This window comes from Dipteris shenzhenensis, chromosome 12 (assembly GCF_047967505.1).
Source record: "Dipteris shenzhenensis isolate YYH24624 ecotype China chromosome 12, Dip_SZ_1.0, whole genome shotgun sequence".
NCBI lineage: Eukaryota > Viridiplantae > Streptophyta > Polypodiopsida > Gleicheniales > Dipteridaceae > Dipteris > Dipteris shenzhenensis.
The window spans coordinates 49,073,243-49,089,141 of NC_141607.1; the positions used below are offsets into that span (position 1 = coordinate 49,073,243).

At 43.2% G+C, this 15,899-nt stretch overlaps 1 protein-coding gene across 1 annotated transcript; it reads right to left on the bottom strand.

Moving 5' to 3' along the window:
• Positions 1 to 9,497: 9,497 nt before the first annotated feature.
• On the bottom strand, positions 9,498 to 14,034 carry LOC147896334 (galactinol--sucrose galactosyltransferase-like). The gene is made up of 4 exons (XM_087382270.1): positions 11,923 to 14,034; positions 11,364 to 11,541; positions 10,454 to 10,815; positions 9,498 to 10,079 (listed from the first exon to the last, which is right to left on the bottom strand). The coding sequence occupies exons 1-4, from the start codon at positions 13,231 to 13,233 to the stop codon at positions 9,498 to 9,500; spliced, it is 2,433 nt and encodes an 810-aa protein (XP_087238396.1). The 5' UTR covers positions 13,234 to 14,034.
• Between the last annotated feature and the right edge of the window lie 1,865 nt (positions 14,035 to 15,899).

Genomic DNA, 15,899 nt, shown 5'->3' on the forward strand with positions numbered 1-15,899 from the left:
GCTCTTTCCTACTGCTTTCATAGGAAGAGCTGGGTTCTCTCAATATGCAGGGTTTCGAGGCTTTTTGTCACCTACAAATATAGTGGGGTTGTCGTTGTAGTATATGTGTAGCTTAGGACCTTGAGTCGTGTTCCGGTGAGAGACATAGGCTTAAGTGTGGTTAGCAAACAAAGTGCATGCATGTGTAAAGGAAACATGAATCATCATGATTGAGGTAATGAAGGCTTTCGCCTTCATTGGGGGTTGCAGGGTTTAGGAGGAGTTTAAGGGTTAGAAGGAGGTTCCAGGGTTTAGAGAGAGGTTCCAAGGTTTACAGAGAGGTTCCAGAGTCTAGAAGAGGTTCCAGGGTTAGAAGGAGGTTCCAAGGTTCAGAAGGAGTCTAGGGTTAGAAGAAGGATCCAAGGTTCAGGAGTTGCAGGGTTTAAAAGGAGGTTACAGGGTTAGAAGGAGGATCCAAGGTTCAGGGTAGAGTACATGGTGGAGAACTCATCTCCCTCGTAGATCATGGAGTTTTAAGCATTGAGGAACAAAGGGTTTAGGGGGAGCATAGGAGTGGGAGAGGAAGAAGGTGTAAGAGCATGGGGGAAAGAAGAGAGAGGAGGGAGGAGGAGGAAGACGAGACAGGAGGAGGAGGAGGAGGGAGGAGGAGGAGCAAGAGGGAGGAGGAGGAGGAAGGAGGAGGAGGGAGGAGGAGAGGGAGAGGGTGGGTTGCAAGGTTGGAGAAGAGGGGAGAAGGAGTTGCAAGGTTAGGACATGCTTTTAGATGTGGAGTGCAAGGAAGCATGGACACTTGAGACAAATGCTTGGAATACCAAAGTAGACTCAACACAATGCCCCAAAGAGTGTGGGCTTCATTCCATTATGGGGTATTTATACAAGTTGGAGAGCTTCTCTCTCTGCATGTAGGAATTGTAACACATTCTCTCTCTACATATAGAAGTCATACGTAGAAGTTGTAACACATTCTCTTTCTACATGTAGAAGTCGTATGTAAAAGTTGTAACACATTCTCTTTCTACATGTAGAAGTCATGTGTAGAAGTTGTAACACATTCTCTTTTGACATGTAGAAGTTGTAACACATTCTCTTTCTACATATAGAAGTCGTATGTAGAAGCTGTAACACATTCTCTTTCTACATAAGTCCATGTTGGCACAGAGTCAACAATTCTGTAATGGTGTCTGATGCTCTTTCACATATAATCACTGAAAAGCTTGACAAGAACAACTTCCCAACATGGAAGTTTAGAATGACAAATTTCCTTAAGGGAAAAGGCTATTGGGAGTTCATTATTGGAGCTGAACAAGAACCAGTTATTCCTAATGTTCCCAATCAATAGGAGTTGCAGGCATTTAAAGGCCGGCATGAGAGAGCCAAGAAAGTTATGTATTGGCTGTCTATCGGTATTTCAGTCTCTATGATTGTGCATATTGAGGATGCAAGCATGCCGAAGGAGGCATGGGATACTTTGACAAAATTGTATAGCACAAATACGCAAGCCAGGAAAATGCAGCTCAAGCAGAAGTTGCATAATGTGCAGAGAGAAAATATGAGCATCAATGACTACCACATGAAGGTGAAGAAGATTGCAGATGCACTTGCTTCCATTGGGTCGCCAGTGGAAGATGATGATTTAGTTTATGTGACCTTGAATGGTCTAGGAAAGGATTATGCACAGTTCCAAACATCCATTGCCATCCGTGAGAATTTTCTTGATTTTGGGGAGTTGATTGCTCTTCTAATTTCTGAAGAGTAGAGAAATGGTGGTGCATCTTCTTGAGGAGGAACTTCAAAAGAAGCTGTCTTCTACTCAAATGTTGGAAGAGGTAGAGGCAGAGGTAGAGGTAGAGCTGGCCGATCTGGAGGCAGTGGCAAAAATTAGAATATGCAACAAATTCAAGAAAACCAGTCCTATGGAGGAGGACGTGGTAACCTTAGAGGCAAGGGGAGACAAAGAGGTCCTGGTGGATGGTAGAGAGGCCAAAATGCAAACAACAATGTTGAATGCTACTACTATGGTAAACTGGGTCATATGGCTAAAGATTGTTGCAAAAAGAAAAATGACATCATGAATGGAAAATTGTAGCAAGGCAATTATGCATCCTCTAGTAGATAGGGTGATGATAGAAATGAGCATTTGTTTATGGTGTAGCACATGATCAATTCTGTGACAAGTGCAAAAGAAAGCAATGATGTGTGGTATGTTGAATCAAGTGTGTCACACCACATGAAAGGTCATGCAGAATGGATGCAAGATGCAAGGAATGGAAAGACCAGGATTTGTGGAGACTAGTGATGATACTGCACATCCTATTGTGCGGTAAAATTTCTTTGTCTATGCAGGATGGGAAAAAGAAATACTTGTTTGATGTATTTCATGTCCTGAATATCACCAAGAACCTGGTTTCTGTTGGTCAAATGGTTGAGCAAGGCTTGCAGGTCAGATTTAATCCTCATGGATGCTTTGTTGAGGATATGAAAAATAAAGGTCACTTGATAGCAAAAGGGAAGAAGAAGGGCAGGATGTTTACATTGGATGTGGACATGCCTGAATTGAGTGCAGCAATGTTTGCACATGGGACCGGTGTAGTTGCAGATATTGATATCTGGCATAAATGCATTGGTCATGTTAATGTACAATGACTTAAATTAATGCAGGCCCAAAATATTGTTTCAGGATTGTCTAAATTCAAGGTTGTAGAAATGCATAAGGTATGTGAAGCCTGTCAATTTGGAAAACAGGCAAGGAAACCATTTCCTAGACATGTTCAAGAGGGTAAGACGCCATTGGAATTAATCCACTCTGATGTGTGGACTACTAAAGCTGCATCTATTGGAGGCTGTTATTATTTTGTCACTTTTATTGATGACTACAGAAGAAAAGTTTGGGTGTATTTTATGAAAAAGAAAAGTGAAGTGTTTGGGCATTTCAAAGCTTTTAAAGCTATGGTTGAGAAAGAAACAGGCCTGCAAATAAAATGCCTAAGGTCAGATGGAGGGGGAGAGTACCTCTCAAATGAGTTTGCAAGGTTCCTGCAGGAGCATGGCATAAAGTAGCAATATTCATGCAGTCATACCCCACAGCAAAATGGACTTGCAGAAAGGAAAAACATGCATATTGGAGAGGTATCTTGTGCCATGCTCAATGAAAAAGACCTGCCAGATTATTATTGGGCTGAATTCATAGAAGCAATCACAAAATATTAGTGGACCTATAGTGTCCTCTAGCAGTGGTTCACATACTTTGCCATGGATAGGCAGATTGAGATCATGAGAATCTCCTCAAAGCAATGCAAATAGTGGTATGCAAGTATCACTAAAGGGAAAAGAGAAAGTAGATCAGCCCATGGTTGATGTGAATGCAAGTCACTCTTATGTGGATGGTGAATCTAGTGGCTCAGAATAGAGCCTTGATGATGAGTTGGGTATTCCTTCTATTGTTACACCTAGAGTAAGGAAGACAAGAGATGTTTTGAGAGCACCTTGTAGTGAGCCTATTTTGCACAGGTCTACCAGAGTTAAGTATCCTATAAATAGGCTGAAATATGATGGATTTACAGCCATTCACTATGCTTATATGGTCAAAGTGACACATGAACCAGAACCCACTTCTTTTGAGCAAGCCATGGGAAAAGAAAAATGGGAGAAAGCCATGGATGAAGAAATGGATGCCTTGGAAGCAAATGCTACATGGGAATTGGTGCCTTTGCCTAAAGACAAGAATGCAATTGGCTGCAAGTGGGTCTATAAGGTGAAGCACAATGCAGATGATTCTGTGAGAAGATACAAGGCAAGATTAGTTGTCAAGGGGTATGCATAGACATATGGCATTAATTATGAAGAAACATTCAGTCCAGTTGTAAGGATGGCAACCATAAGAGTAGTCATTGCTATGGCTGCATAAAAGGGATGGTCTTTACATCAGATGGATGTATAGAATGCCTTCTTGCATGGTGATTTGCAAGAAGAGGTCTATATGGAGGAGCCACCAGTGTATGTGCATGCTGTTCATCCTGAGTTTGTTTGCAAGTTGAAGAAAGCCTTGTATGGCTTGAAGCAAGCATGCAGAGCATGGTCTGACAAGATAGGACAGTATCTTGTCACTATTGGCTTTCAGATTTCCACGGCAGATTTCTCACTTTATGTGAGAAAAACAGAGAAAGGTATTATGCTGCTTGTCATGTATGTCGATGATTTGATCATCATAGGTGATAGTGATGAAGATATCCTTCATGTGAAAATGCTATGGAAGTAGAAGTTTGAGATGAAGGATTTGGGAGAGCTGCATTACTTCTTGGGCATTGAGGTGATTAGATCTACAAGTGGGACATGGCTCTTGCAAAGGCAGTATGGATTGGACATGCTGTCCAAATATGGGATGACAGGTTGTAAGCCTATTTCAGTTCCTTTGGAGCAGAATGTGAAGCTGAGCGCAGATTCAGGTGAGCTTCTAGAAGGCCCTACTATGTACAGATGCATAGTAGGAGGTTTGATTTATATGAATATTACCAAGCCATATTTGAGCTATGCTATTAGGTTGGTAAGTCAGTTTATGCAGGCTCCAAGGAAACCACATTTGGATGCGGCTAGACGCATATTGAGGTATGTGAAGTCCACATTGCAATATGGACTTTTTGATGAGACTGGGGTTCAGATATAGTTGCATGGATACACTGATGCTGATTGGATGTGTCATGCATAGGTTTCATGAGCATGCCTTATATATAATCTATGAAAGAGTTGGAAAAAAATCCCCTCCTTCTTTCCCCTCCTCCTTCCCCTCCAAATACCACAATCACATGGAGATTGCAGCCACGAGGGCCATGTTAAAAATAAATAAATTATTATTATTTGCACGGCCATGGTTGCATGAGGGTGTATTAGGGAGTGCGAGGGGGGTATTAGGGAGGGTGAGGGAGGGGCGAAGGAAGGGGGTGGCCACAGTCATGCCCCCCCCCTCTCTCTCTCTCTCCTCCCCCCCTCTTTTCCACACTCTCTCTCCCCCTCCCCTCCCCGCTTCCTCCACCTTCCCCTTCCCTTCCCCCTCCTCTTTCCTTCCATTTCCTTCCCTACCTTTCCCCTTCCCCCTTCCCCCTTCCACCCCCCCCTCCACTACGTAACCCCCCCTCCCCTTTAGTACCTTTGGGGGGGGTGGATGGGAGGGGACGGTGGGTGGTAGAGGGAGATGGGGGTGTACAAAGAGGTAGAGAGATGGTGGGACGAAGGGGGATGGTGGGGTGGAGGTAGAGAGGTAGGGTGATTACCTTGAGTTGTGGAGATGGAGGTGATGGAGGTAGGGTGATTACCTTGAGTTGTGGTGGAAGTGATGGAGGTAGGGGGTGGGAGGAATTGATGGGGAAGGAGGGGGATGGAAGGAAAAGGGGAGGTGGTGGAGAGGGAGATGATGGGAAGTGGAGATGGAGGGGGAAGCTTAACAGAAAAAGGGTGGTGAAGGGGATGGAGATGGTGAGTGGGGGGTGGATGACTAAAAAAGTGGAGGTGTTGGGGAGGGGGTGGAGATAGAGGTTGTGGAGATGGAGAGGGGGAGCTTGATGGAAAAAGTGGTGGTGAAAATGGTGGATGAAAGTTGGACGGAAAATGGAGATTGACAAAAAATATAGAGGCTTGGCGGAATTATGAGATGGAAGTGGCTCGGGAAAGCGAGGGGAAAGAAGTGAAGGGGGGTAGGAGGGGTGGTGCGATCTTTTATAGGATGTGGAGGGTTTAAGGGTTAATTTAATGTGATTAGTGTATTAATGTGCTTGTAAGTCAACATTGTTTAGGATGTAAATCTCATCCTTTTGCACCAATTGGAAGCATTTTTTCACTCCTTTGCCTTGAGGGATGTGTCTTGAATGGTTTTTCAAAGGGGGTTCTTTTTCACACATGCAAACATGTACTCCACTCTTAGCGCTTCAAGCACTAACCTCCCCATAGCAGCAGTGATGCCAAAAATGTTGTTGTTTTGTCTCTCATTTTCAAGGTCTGAGGGTGTTAGTCACCTATAATCATGTCGTCACTCGTTGTAGCATATGTGTTCACAAGTGTAGCATAGGTCCTCGGGCCGTATTCCGGTGAGAGGTGTAGGCTCTAGCATGGATTTCGGTTCTAGCCTGCACTAGGTGATCAAGAAGAGTTAATCACATGGATTGGTGGAGGATTTCACCTCCATGGGAGTTCAAGGGTTTAGAAAAGGGTTTGCAAGGTTTTGAATAAGGATAGGATTGAGGAAGCTAACTAAGGGTTCCAAGGTTTAGAAGGAGTCCGAGATTGAGAGAGGGTTGTAAGGTTAATGAGTAGAGATCTAGTTTCCTTCATTGATTCATGGGGTTTAAGGGTTTAGAATGAGGTACCAGGGTTAAGGAGGAGGAAGGGACGAAAAAGGAGGAGGAGGAGGGAGGAAGGAGGAGGAGGAGGGAGGAGGAAGGAGGAGGAGGAGGGAGGAGGAAAGAGGAGGATGAAGGAGAAGGAGGAAGGAGGAGGGAGGAGGAGGGAGGAGGAGGAAGGAGAAGGAGGCAGGAGGAGGGAGGAGGAAAGAGGAGGAGGGAGGAGTGCAAGAGTGAGGAAGAAAGAGGAGGGAAGAGGAAAGAGGAGGAGGGAGGAGTGCAAGAGTGAGAGCATGCTAGAACACAATAGCATGAGAAAGCATGTGCCATGGACACTTGTAGAAGATTTGTTCAAGAACACCAAAGTCGTACTGAACACAAAACCACTCAAGAGTGGGAGCTTCATTCCATAGAGAGAGATTTATACGTGAGGGTCCTTCATTGGCGAAAGTACTTTATGAAGATACCTTTAGGTCTCTTCACTTGTGAAGGTACCTTTGGGTCCCTTCACTTGGGAAGTTACCTTGTGAAGGTACCTTTGGGTCCCTTCACTTGTGAAGGTAGTTGTGAAGGTACCTTATGAAGATATCTCAAAGAGTGAAGGATTTTAGTCTTTCTCTCTCTAGTTTTAGTATTCTCTCTCTATATCTTGATTTTACAAGTATGACCAGATCTATTCTAGAGAGGATTTTGGCTATCCTCGTCCCTCTCTCGGGGGGGTCACTATGTATAAACCCTCTATATCACGTGCGTTCAAGGCCTATATTTAAAATCCCTTATCTGTAAAAAATTTCATTTATAAAATGTACCCCTTTTCTATACAAATCTGTAAATTTTTTCCAAAACTATTTTAAATAGTCCCTTATGTATATTTATTTCTGTAAATTTTAGAAATAAAAAAAATCCTTCTGTTGAACTCACGTGATAGGATTACATATGATGAGTGACCCCCCCAAGGTCCCTCTAGATTTGTCAAGTTGTATTCCAAGCTCAAGATATTACAAGCGGAGCTTTGCCGCTACTCCACACACTCATTGATTGGCCCTTGGCGCCACAGAGGCAACAAACACACATACACATGCACATACACATTAAAATGAAGTGCCATAATGCAAAAATGGCAATGTAACAGAGAGATACTATTTGAAGGAAAGCAATTTTGATTTGCAGGGTCCAAGTTCATGTCTCTAGCCATGTACATGTGTTGAATCTTCACCTTGAGCCCTTTCTTTGTATTCAAAGACCCAAGAATGTGATCCTTCCAATTCTTCTCTTTCTTTGCTCTGTCCTTCCTTGAAACCTTGAATAGACCTGTTGAACATGGTTGTATTGTGACCCAAAACATTAGCCTAAACTCTTGAGGAATCCAAACATCATTGTCATCGTTAAAAATGCGACCCACGAAAGATTGAATTGATAGATTTCATCTATGGGAAGGTGGATGCTTCACCATCATAGAAAGAATGGGAGTAAGCAAAGAGAAAGGGGTTGGAAGGTGGAAGATATTGAGAGGACTACATTCAAAGGAGGTTGAGAGGAGGAAGAGGTTGAGAGAAGGTTGAGAGGAGGAGGTTGAGAGGAGGAGGAGGAGGCTGAGAGGAGGTAGAGGCTAAGATGAAGGTCCTAAGTTAGTTTGGGGGGACTCCTAGGAGGTATTTGGGGGGGGGGTTAGGGACACTTTTGAAAAATGTTCTTTTTTTTGGAGGGAAAAAAACTCAAGAATTTCTTGGCCCACCAAGAGAGGGAGGAGGGTAGGGGTACCAGCCCAAAAGTCAAGGGGGGGAGTAAATGACCCAAGAGGTGGTGGGGACAAGAGGGAGGAAATTGGGAGCCTTGTGGGGACCAAGGGAGGCCTCTCCAATAATGAGAGGCCAATACGGAGTACTCTATTCTTTTAGAGTTCTTTTAATGACCAAGCCTTCCCATTGGCCGATTGGCTAATCTCAAATCTTAAGGGCCTAATCCAAGAGGCCCATTTTGAGTAAAAAATTCCCCTAATGTCTTGCTATAGAAGCCATGGCCTTTTTCCAATGCGAATTTTGCATCGTGCTCAAAGGATAATCACTATTGTAAATAGCCTTAAAAACATCTTGTTGTGTCTTTTCTTTGTGTTGTGCTTTAAAAGAAATTGTGGCCAATGACTTTTGTTGTACTCGTGCATGTGCATGTGGGTGAGAAACATTCCATATATACATTCGTGCAACATGTTGTTTGTGTCATCGAGGCCGTAGCACTACTATGGGCTAGGGCATTGTGTGAAGAACCATCTACAACCACACTCTCCTCACTTTGGAAATCTGGACGTGTGTGTCTGTCATCAATTGTAGCGTGGGGCTGTTGACATGCTACTGTATCATCTACCATGGAGTCTACATTGGTATGGAGACCTCCTTTGACAAAGGCTACAACTCTTTGAACTCCTAGCCATTTACAATTTACAATTTTCTTTTAAGGATTGCCTACATGAAGTACTTATGCATTCTTGTGCTTGATCCTGTGTACTCTGGAGCCAAGTACTTTCGTGCATACATGCACCCTTGTCTATTAATGTTTTCAAGACTCTAGGAGAGCACATAAATCTGATAAATGTGAATAATACGATAGTGATGGCAATATTATATAGCTAAATTATACCACACAATATAATGAGTAAAGGAAAATACCACCTGATAAAACTTGGATGTTACTACATGGTGTTTTGACTTATCGCGTGGTCCATACTTGTAGCTGGTGTAAGTAAAACAATGTTTTAAATCACTACTGGGCTAAATAAAAACATTTTAAATGCTTTAAGTTGCCAATATAGCCCATTTTCAATTAGATGCAAGTCCATGCTACTATTTGCATGTAGTATCCCTATCATTGATTATAATGAAAATTTTAAGCCTTTCAAAATCTTGTAAAAGTATTGAGAAGCTTTATAATGTGTCATCAAATATGTTTGTATAGTTGAATGTCTACATAGTATAGCCCCTACACAATTTCACAATCATAGCAAATATTGGTAAGTGGTTGAATAGGGCTTGAGTCCCTAGGTTTATGAAGCAAAACAATTTTATAGTCATTTTGCCACAAGTAAGAGTAGAGCACAGTATGATTTTAACCTATTCAAATATGATTTGATATCTTTGGTAGAAAAGGAAGACATGATATGTAGTGAATTGTATACTTTCATGTTGAAAAAAAGAATGTGAGTATGGAATAGTCACATTTCCAAGGAACATCCAAAACAATACACCCATCTTCAGCACCATAAGAGAAATCAATGAGATTGTCTTCCAACCTACACAGCTTAGGTTTGTAAGATGCATATGCGCCAAATTTCCCAACTCCTCGAATCTTCACAATTACCTCGCATTCTTCTGATGCTAGTGATGAACCTTTCATCTCAATGCTTTCCACACAACCTCCACTGTTCAACATATTCAAAAGCCCAATAGGAGCAAAATCAAGTCCTTCAATCACCTTTTGAATGGGGAAGAATGTGTATATATCAAATCCTAATGGATCAAGTATTAGTGACACACTCTCATCTTTCTTCAATATCATGATCTTATCAGATTGCATTGAGTACACCACAAAAGCCTTTATATTCTCTACACATAATGAAGGAGGTGCATGTGTCCATTCTATGTCTTGAGGTGAGACATTAGTAGAACATCTTACTCGATGCTCTAGAGAAGGTTTTGTACTTCGATCTTTACGACACCAACGCCCACCTTGGCAGTTAAAAGCTCCAATTACTCCTCCATACTGCATGCACACCAAGATTTTAGTTTCATTAGTATGTTGATCAATTTAGAACAACACTATCGCTAAGAGACACTTTGTGGGCCAATAACATTTAAGGCACAACCATCATTGAGAAACATGACACATTATTTTTCTTGTATTTAAGTGCTTGAAGATTATAAAATTCAAACAATGCAGAAGGGATAACATCCTTTTTAAAAAATTCCTTGATTTATCCAAAGATGTATTATGCATGGTAGTAGTTTGCATATCCTGACTAGTATTAGTGATTAGTGACACATGCAACATAGTACATGCAAATGTTTGCAAAACATCTTTCAATACTAAATGACACTACCAGACAAAAGAACACAAGCCTTGAGGGAAGATTTTACCTTATTTAAGTTCCAAATCTTTAAAATTGTGACGCCATCATGCATTGGACTTGAAAACAAACAATCTCGAGTCGGCAAAGCAAACGTTGCACAACGTGGGATAGTACCATCTGGAAAAACCATTCTTTTCAAAAGTTGAAAGTCATGCCGCCCAGGTTTATCGCTGACATATATTGGGCCCCCACAAATTGCTCGAGAAGCTGCATGAAAAGTTGCAATGGGATGTGTAGTTTGAAACATGTCCCAATCAGGATATATGAATTGCCCCATCCATACACTATTGTAAGCACAATGCACCAAGTGAAATCCTTGTAACCATAATAAGGCATCACCGTTCACATCTTCGGCCCAAAAATCATCACCTACATAAAGCAATCAAGTAAGCCTAACTAATGTCAATGCGTTACATTATTATAACTATACTTGGGGCATCCCCATATGACATGCTTTAAAATATAACTAGAAGTCCTCTTTGATTAAGTTCTACCCTTCATTGCTTTTTAAATTCTTAATTGAGACCCTAAATTCAAGCACAAGCAAACTTGTATAATGAATTTGACTTAGACTCCACTCTGTACTCATGTATATCAGCAGTCCTAAAACCCTAACTGTTTGGGACTCCCCTCTATACAAGTAGCTTAACCTACTTCTTCAACATGCCACTCTATACTTATATGTCAAAACTTTTCCTGTATTGAACTTCTTTCAAATAGCCATTTCTATTCAGAGAGAAGCCTATTACATTGGTGTTTTCTTTCATCCTCAGGATGATCGGAAACACTCAGGAGTGTTGTAGTTCTCGCAATGTTCTACCATTTTATAATGCACAAAGAGAAGACAAAGTCTTTGTTGCTCGAATGAAATGTGTTTGTAAGCTGAAGCATCAAATTGAGAGAATGCTGAAGCATACCGACTCGACCGAAGGAGATCTGCTCGGTTCCAGTGAGCATGAAGTCGTTGCAGTGCTCCATGCTAGCTATCACTTTGTTTCCGTCAAGATTCTTCCTAATGGATGCACTCAACGCCTTGTAATATGCTTTGCACAGCTCCATCCTGCCACCATATTCCTCTCCCAGCAGCTCTAGCACCTGCCCAACAGCCAACAACATGTTCCCACACACAGCTATTTCGACTGAGCCACTCCTATTTCTATCCGCTGCAGCTCATACAACGTTTTTTTCTAACGTTAACAAAGAACGAAGGAGTCCTTGCTTCAGTTGAACAACTGCATTACGCTAATCAGTTTCGACTCGTTAGAATTCATTCGACTGCAAATTACACGGTGAGCGAATTTCGATCCTTGATGGAACACAGACGTATAAGCTAAGCTCGCTCCAAATGCGTTGTGGGCAAAAATCACCTTATGTGAGCGTGCATAATGTTTTGCACACAAACTGTACTAACAGGCGTTCTAATACGGTGCAAAAGCATATTGTCATAAGCACAGCAGATTGCGACGGAAAACTTACATGTATCACGTCCACCTTCACACCGCTGACGCCAGACTTTGCCAAATAAGAATGTAACGTGTCGTAGAAGCTATGAGCATGCTCAGGCGGCACGAGCCCAACCGTATTCGTCACAATCTTGTCCACTGCGAGATCCTGCATTGTTGAAAGGAGACCGGGAGCCCGAACAGGCTCCACCAGCCGTGAGTTGAAAGATTCCGGAACATTGGGACGAACCCCTCCCCAGTAACCCGCCAAGGCATGCCATGCATATATGTCATCCAAGCTAGTGTAATTCCTCTTCAGATCACGAATGAAAGCACCCATTCCCTTGCTGACTGATTCTTCGGACATCAGCTGCGCCTCGTCGTACACTCTGCCTTTGCAAGCATCTTTCATACAAGATTCCTTCTCAAGCTGCTGCTTCGGAAGAGTTCCTGCTGTGTAATCTCTGAACTTACTATTCTCCTGAACGCGAGTAAGTCTGCACCACATTTGGTCCCCTGCCACGGTCTGCTGTGTTGCATCCACCGAAGAATCTTGATGATCATAAGAAATTGACTGCCATCCATCATCGATGATCAGAAACTTAGGGGGCACACCTCCCTCTACAAGACCCCTCACTCCGTTCCAAATTCCTTCGGGGTTTACTGTCAAGTAGAAGGCATCCCACGTACACCACCCAAATTTATCCAGAATGGATGGTGGAACTTTGTCCTCAAGGTGCCGGAAAGTCCCCAGATGAGCACTGAGTGCTTTCACGGCCTCCTTAACCAGAAGGAAAGGATCATGGCAAGCGTGCAAATAAACGCAACTCTTGAAAGAAGATTCGCGAACTGTGGTAGAGCCGCTCTCCACGCATACGTCCACGTTGTCATCCTTGCCAGCCTGAAGTGCGGCTCGGAACTTTCCTTCATATATTGGCAGCAATAACAGATAAGGAAAGTCAGTGCACCCTTCAGATGCAAACTTTCCTGCTGTATCGAGAATTAAAACTTGAGTTTCCGTCTCAAGATCTGATCCTCGATCTCCGACCCATTCCGTTGTCCACCAAAGCTTGAACCGGAAGATGCTAGTGAATCGAATATCTTTTAGCTTTCCTAGGGATACCCGATGGAAGCAATCTGCTGCGCTTGCATCGAAACCCAGGAAGGCACCCTTGCAGGAAAATGCTGGAGAAGGACTCAGTGCGCTCTTGGAGCATAGGGACGAGTACGGAAATAAATTGACTTTAGGCGGTACATCATACAGGACAGTTCGGCCATTGAATCGGAGGTCACATTCGGATATGTTAAATCCTGTCTCCAAGCTTGAAGATTTATCTGTGCACATACTGCAGCTGGGTCTAGGGAGAGAGTCAGGATTGGCGGGCACGGTGAGCTATTTGCGTGATACACAAATTCGAATAGCTTTTAGCAGGACTGAAATCATCTCGCAAATTAGAAAACCAGCACAACGAAATTAATCCCTGACACGTAGCGATTGTAAGTACAGAGATAGTAGCGATGTTGACGGCAACAAAATCGCCGATAGTAGATACGTTGTGAGGTTATTAACCGATCGCAGAGGAATCCTAACTGTTCACGCGAAGGGAGGGGTTGAAAACCAAAAAAATTTTGGTGCACTAGTGAATGACATCAAAGGCTCCCTCTGTGTACAAAGACTGTACACCCCTGACCCGGTGAAGGTAAAATAGGATTGCAAAATTGAGCACAACGTATAAGAACTAGTGGCAAGGGGGGTGGTGAAGGCAAAACAGAAATGCAAAATTGAGCATGACGTAGAAGAGCTGTGGCAAGACTGTATTCGCCGTGAATGTAAAACAGGATTGGTGAGCTCAGTGCCAGGCAAGGCGGGCAAGATGTCAAAAGAGCAAGATATCGGGACACGATTAACCACAATCTAGGCTCGTGCTGAGGGACAAATGGCAAGCAACCGATGACGAGTCACGAGAAGCGAGGGGGAATGCTACCAAGTTTATAGACGGAGAAATTAGTGGAATTCTCGAGCAGATCATGGATCCTGGAAGCCAAGCCGAAGAATCGACGGAGGGGGCTGACGCGTATGACATTAAGCACAATAGAAACATCGAGACCATAGAATTCGAGAAAGGATGTCCCTGAATGGATGCTGAGAAATCGAGAAGTTTGATGTGAGAGAGACGAGAATGTAGCCGTGGATGTAGAAACGTGGGCTGATTGCAGCCGCAGGAAGTTGGCAACAAGCTCGGATGAGGTTTCGGAGGTGAGAATTGGATGAAGGATGAGGCAAAGTCGAAGGTAGTAGGCCTTGGATATTGCAGCCCGATGCACTATTGATAGCATCAATATCCAACATCAATCATCAACAGCACACTGGTTGCGCAGCATCAATCACAACACTATTGATGTTGGATACTAGCATCACTCACAACAGCTCGTTCGTCCTCCGCCGGTCATCCTCCACCGAATCTTGAGTTGTTGACGACTGATCGCCCCACCCACAAGCTTTGAGAGATTCGGTCCTTGAACGCACAAGCTTTGCAGCAATTGTCTGCGAAAGGATTCTAGTTTCGCCCTCGCTGCTCGGATGCGAGATCTGAACCTACGATTCCCGAACTGACTGCTTTGTTGTCCCAATGTTGTAGCCATAGCCCAAGCACAATGGATGCGCACTCTTGATGTTGGAAACTAGCATCAATCACCATCAGCCCCCCCCCCCCCCCCCCCCGTCGATCCCTCCTCCAATCTGTGCTGCTCTGCGCCTCACGTTGTATCAATCATTGACGAGAGGTTTGCCCTCACCGCTTTATGTGCCTCTAGAGTCTGCATCGATGCTTCACGAACCAAATATTCTTCCACAAACAATCAGTGCTGTCTTCTTCCAGCTCCAATAATTCTTCACCACGTTTTGCTGTCTACGATAGAAATTCTAGCTGCTTCTTCTTCACCATCGCTGCTTCACGAATCACTTATTCCCTTCCCCTGCTTCACCAATACCTCACCATCACCCACAATCGTCGTGCTGTCCGCCAGATAAACTCTAGAACTGGTTCTTCACCCTCGCTGCTTCAGGAATCAATTATACTCATCTACAAACAATCATTGCCGTCTTGCTGCTGCTCCACCAATTCATTCATCGGTAATTCATGAGAGTTTGACGCGTCAGAATGTGGCGTGGAGAGACAGCTTTGATCGATATTTAGAAATGCAAAAGTAGAGCACTCGTTTTTGAAGCATGGAAATTAAAAACACATTTGTCAAAATAAGGACAAGCATCATGCATGGAACTTTGGGAGCACCCTGATTCCATTCCGAACTATTCATCCCTTTTCTGCTGTAGTCATCAATAAAAGTGACAAAATAATGACAGCCTCCAATAGATGCAGCTTTAGTAGTCCACACATCAGAGTGGATTAATTCCAATGCCTTCTTACTCTCTTGAACATGCGTAGGAAATGGTTTCCTTGCGTGTTTTCCAAATTGACAGGCTTCACATACCTTATGCATTTCTGCAACCTTGAATTTAGGCAATCCTGCAACAATATTTTGGGCCTGCATTGATTTAAGTCGTTGTACATTAACATGACCAATGCGTTTACACCAGATATCAATATCTGCAACTACACCGGTCCCAAGTGCAAACATTGTTGCACTCAATTCAGGCATGTCCGCATCCAATGTAAACATCCTGCCCTTCTTCTTTCCTTTTGCTATCAACCGATCGTTATTTTTCATATCCTCAACAAAGCATCCATGAGGATTAAATCTCCCTTTCCTAGACCATTCAAGGTCACAGAAACTAGATCATCATCTTCCACTGGTGACCCAATGGAAGCAAGTGCATCTGCAATTTTCTTCACCTTCATGTGGTAGTCATTGATGCTCATATTTTCTCTCTGCACATTGTGCAACTCCTGCTTGAGCTGCATTTTCCTGGCTTGCGTGTTTGTGCTATACATTTTTGCCAAAGTATCCCATGCCTCCTTTGGTGTACTTGCATCCTGAATATGCACAATC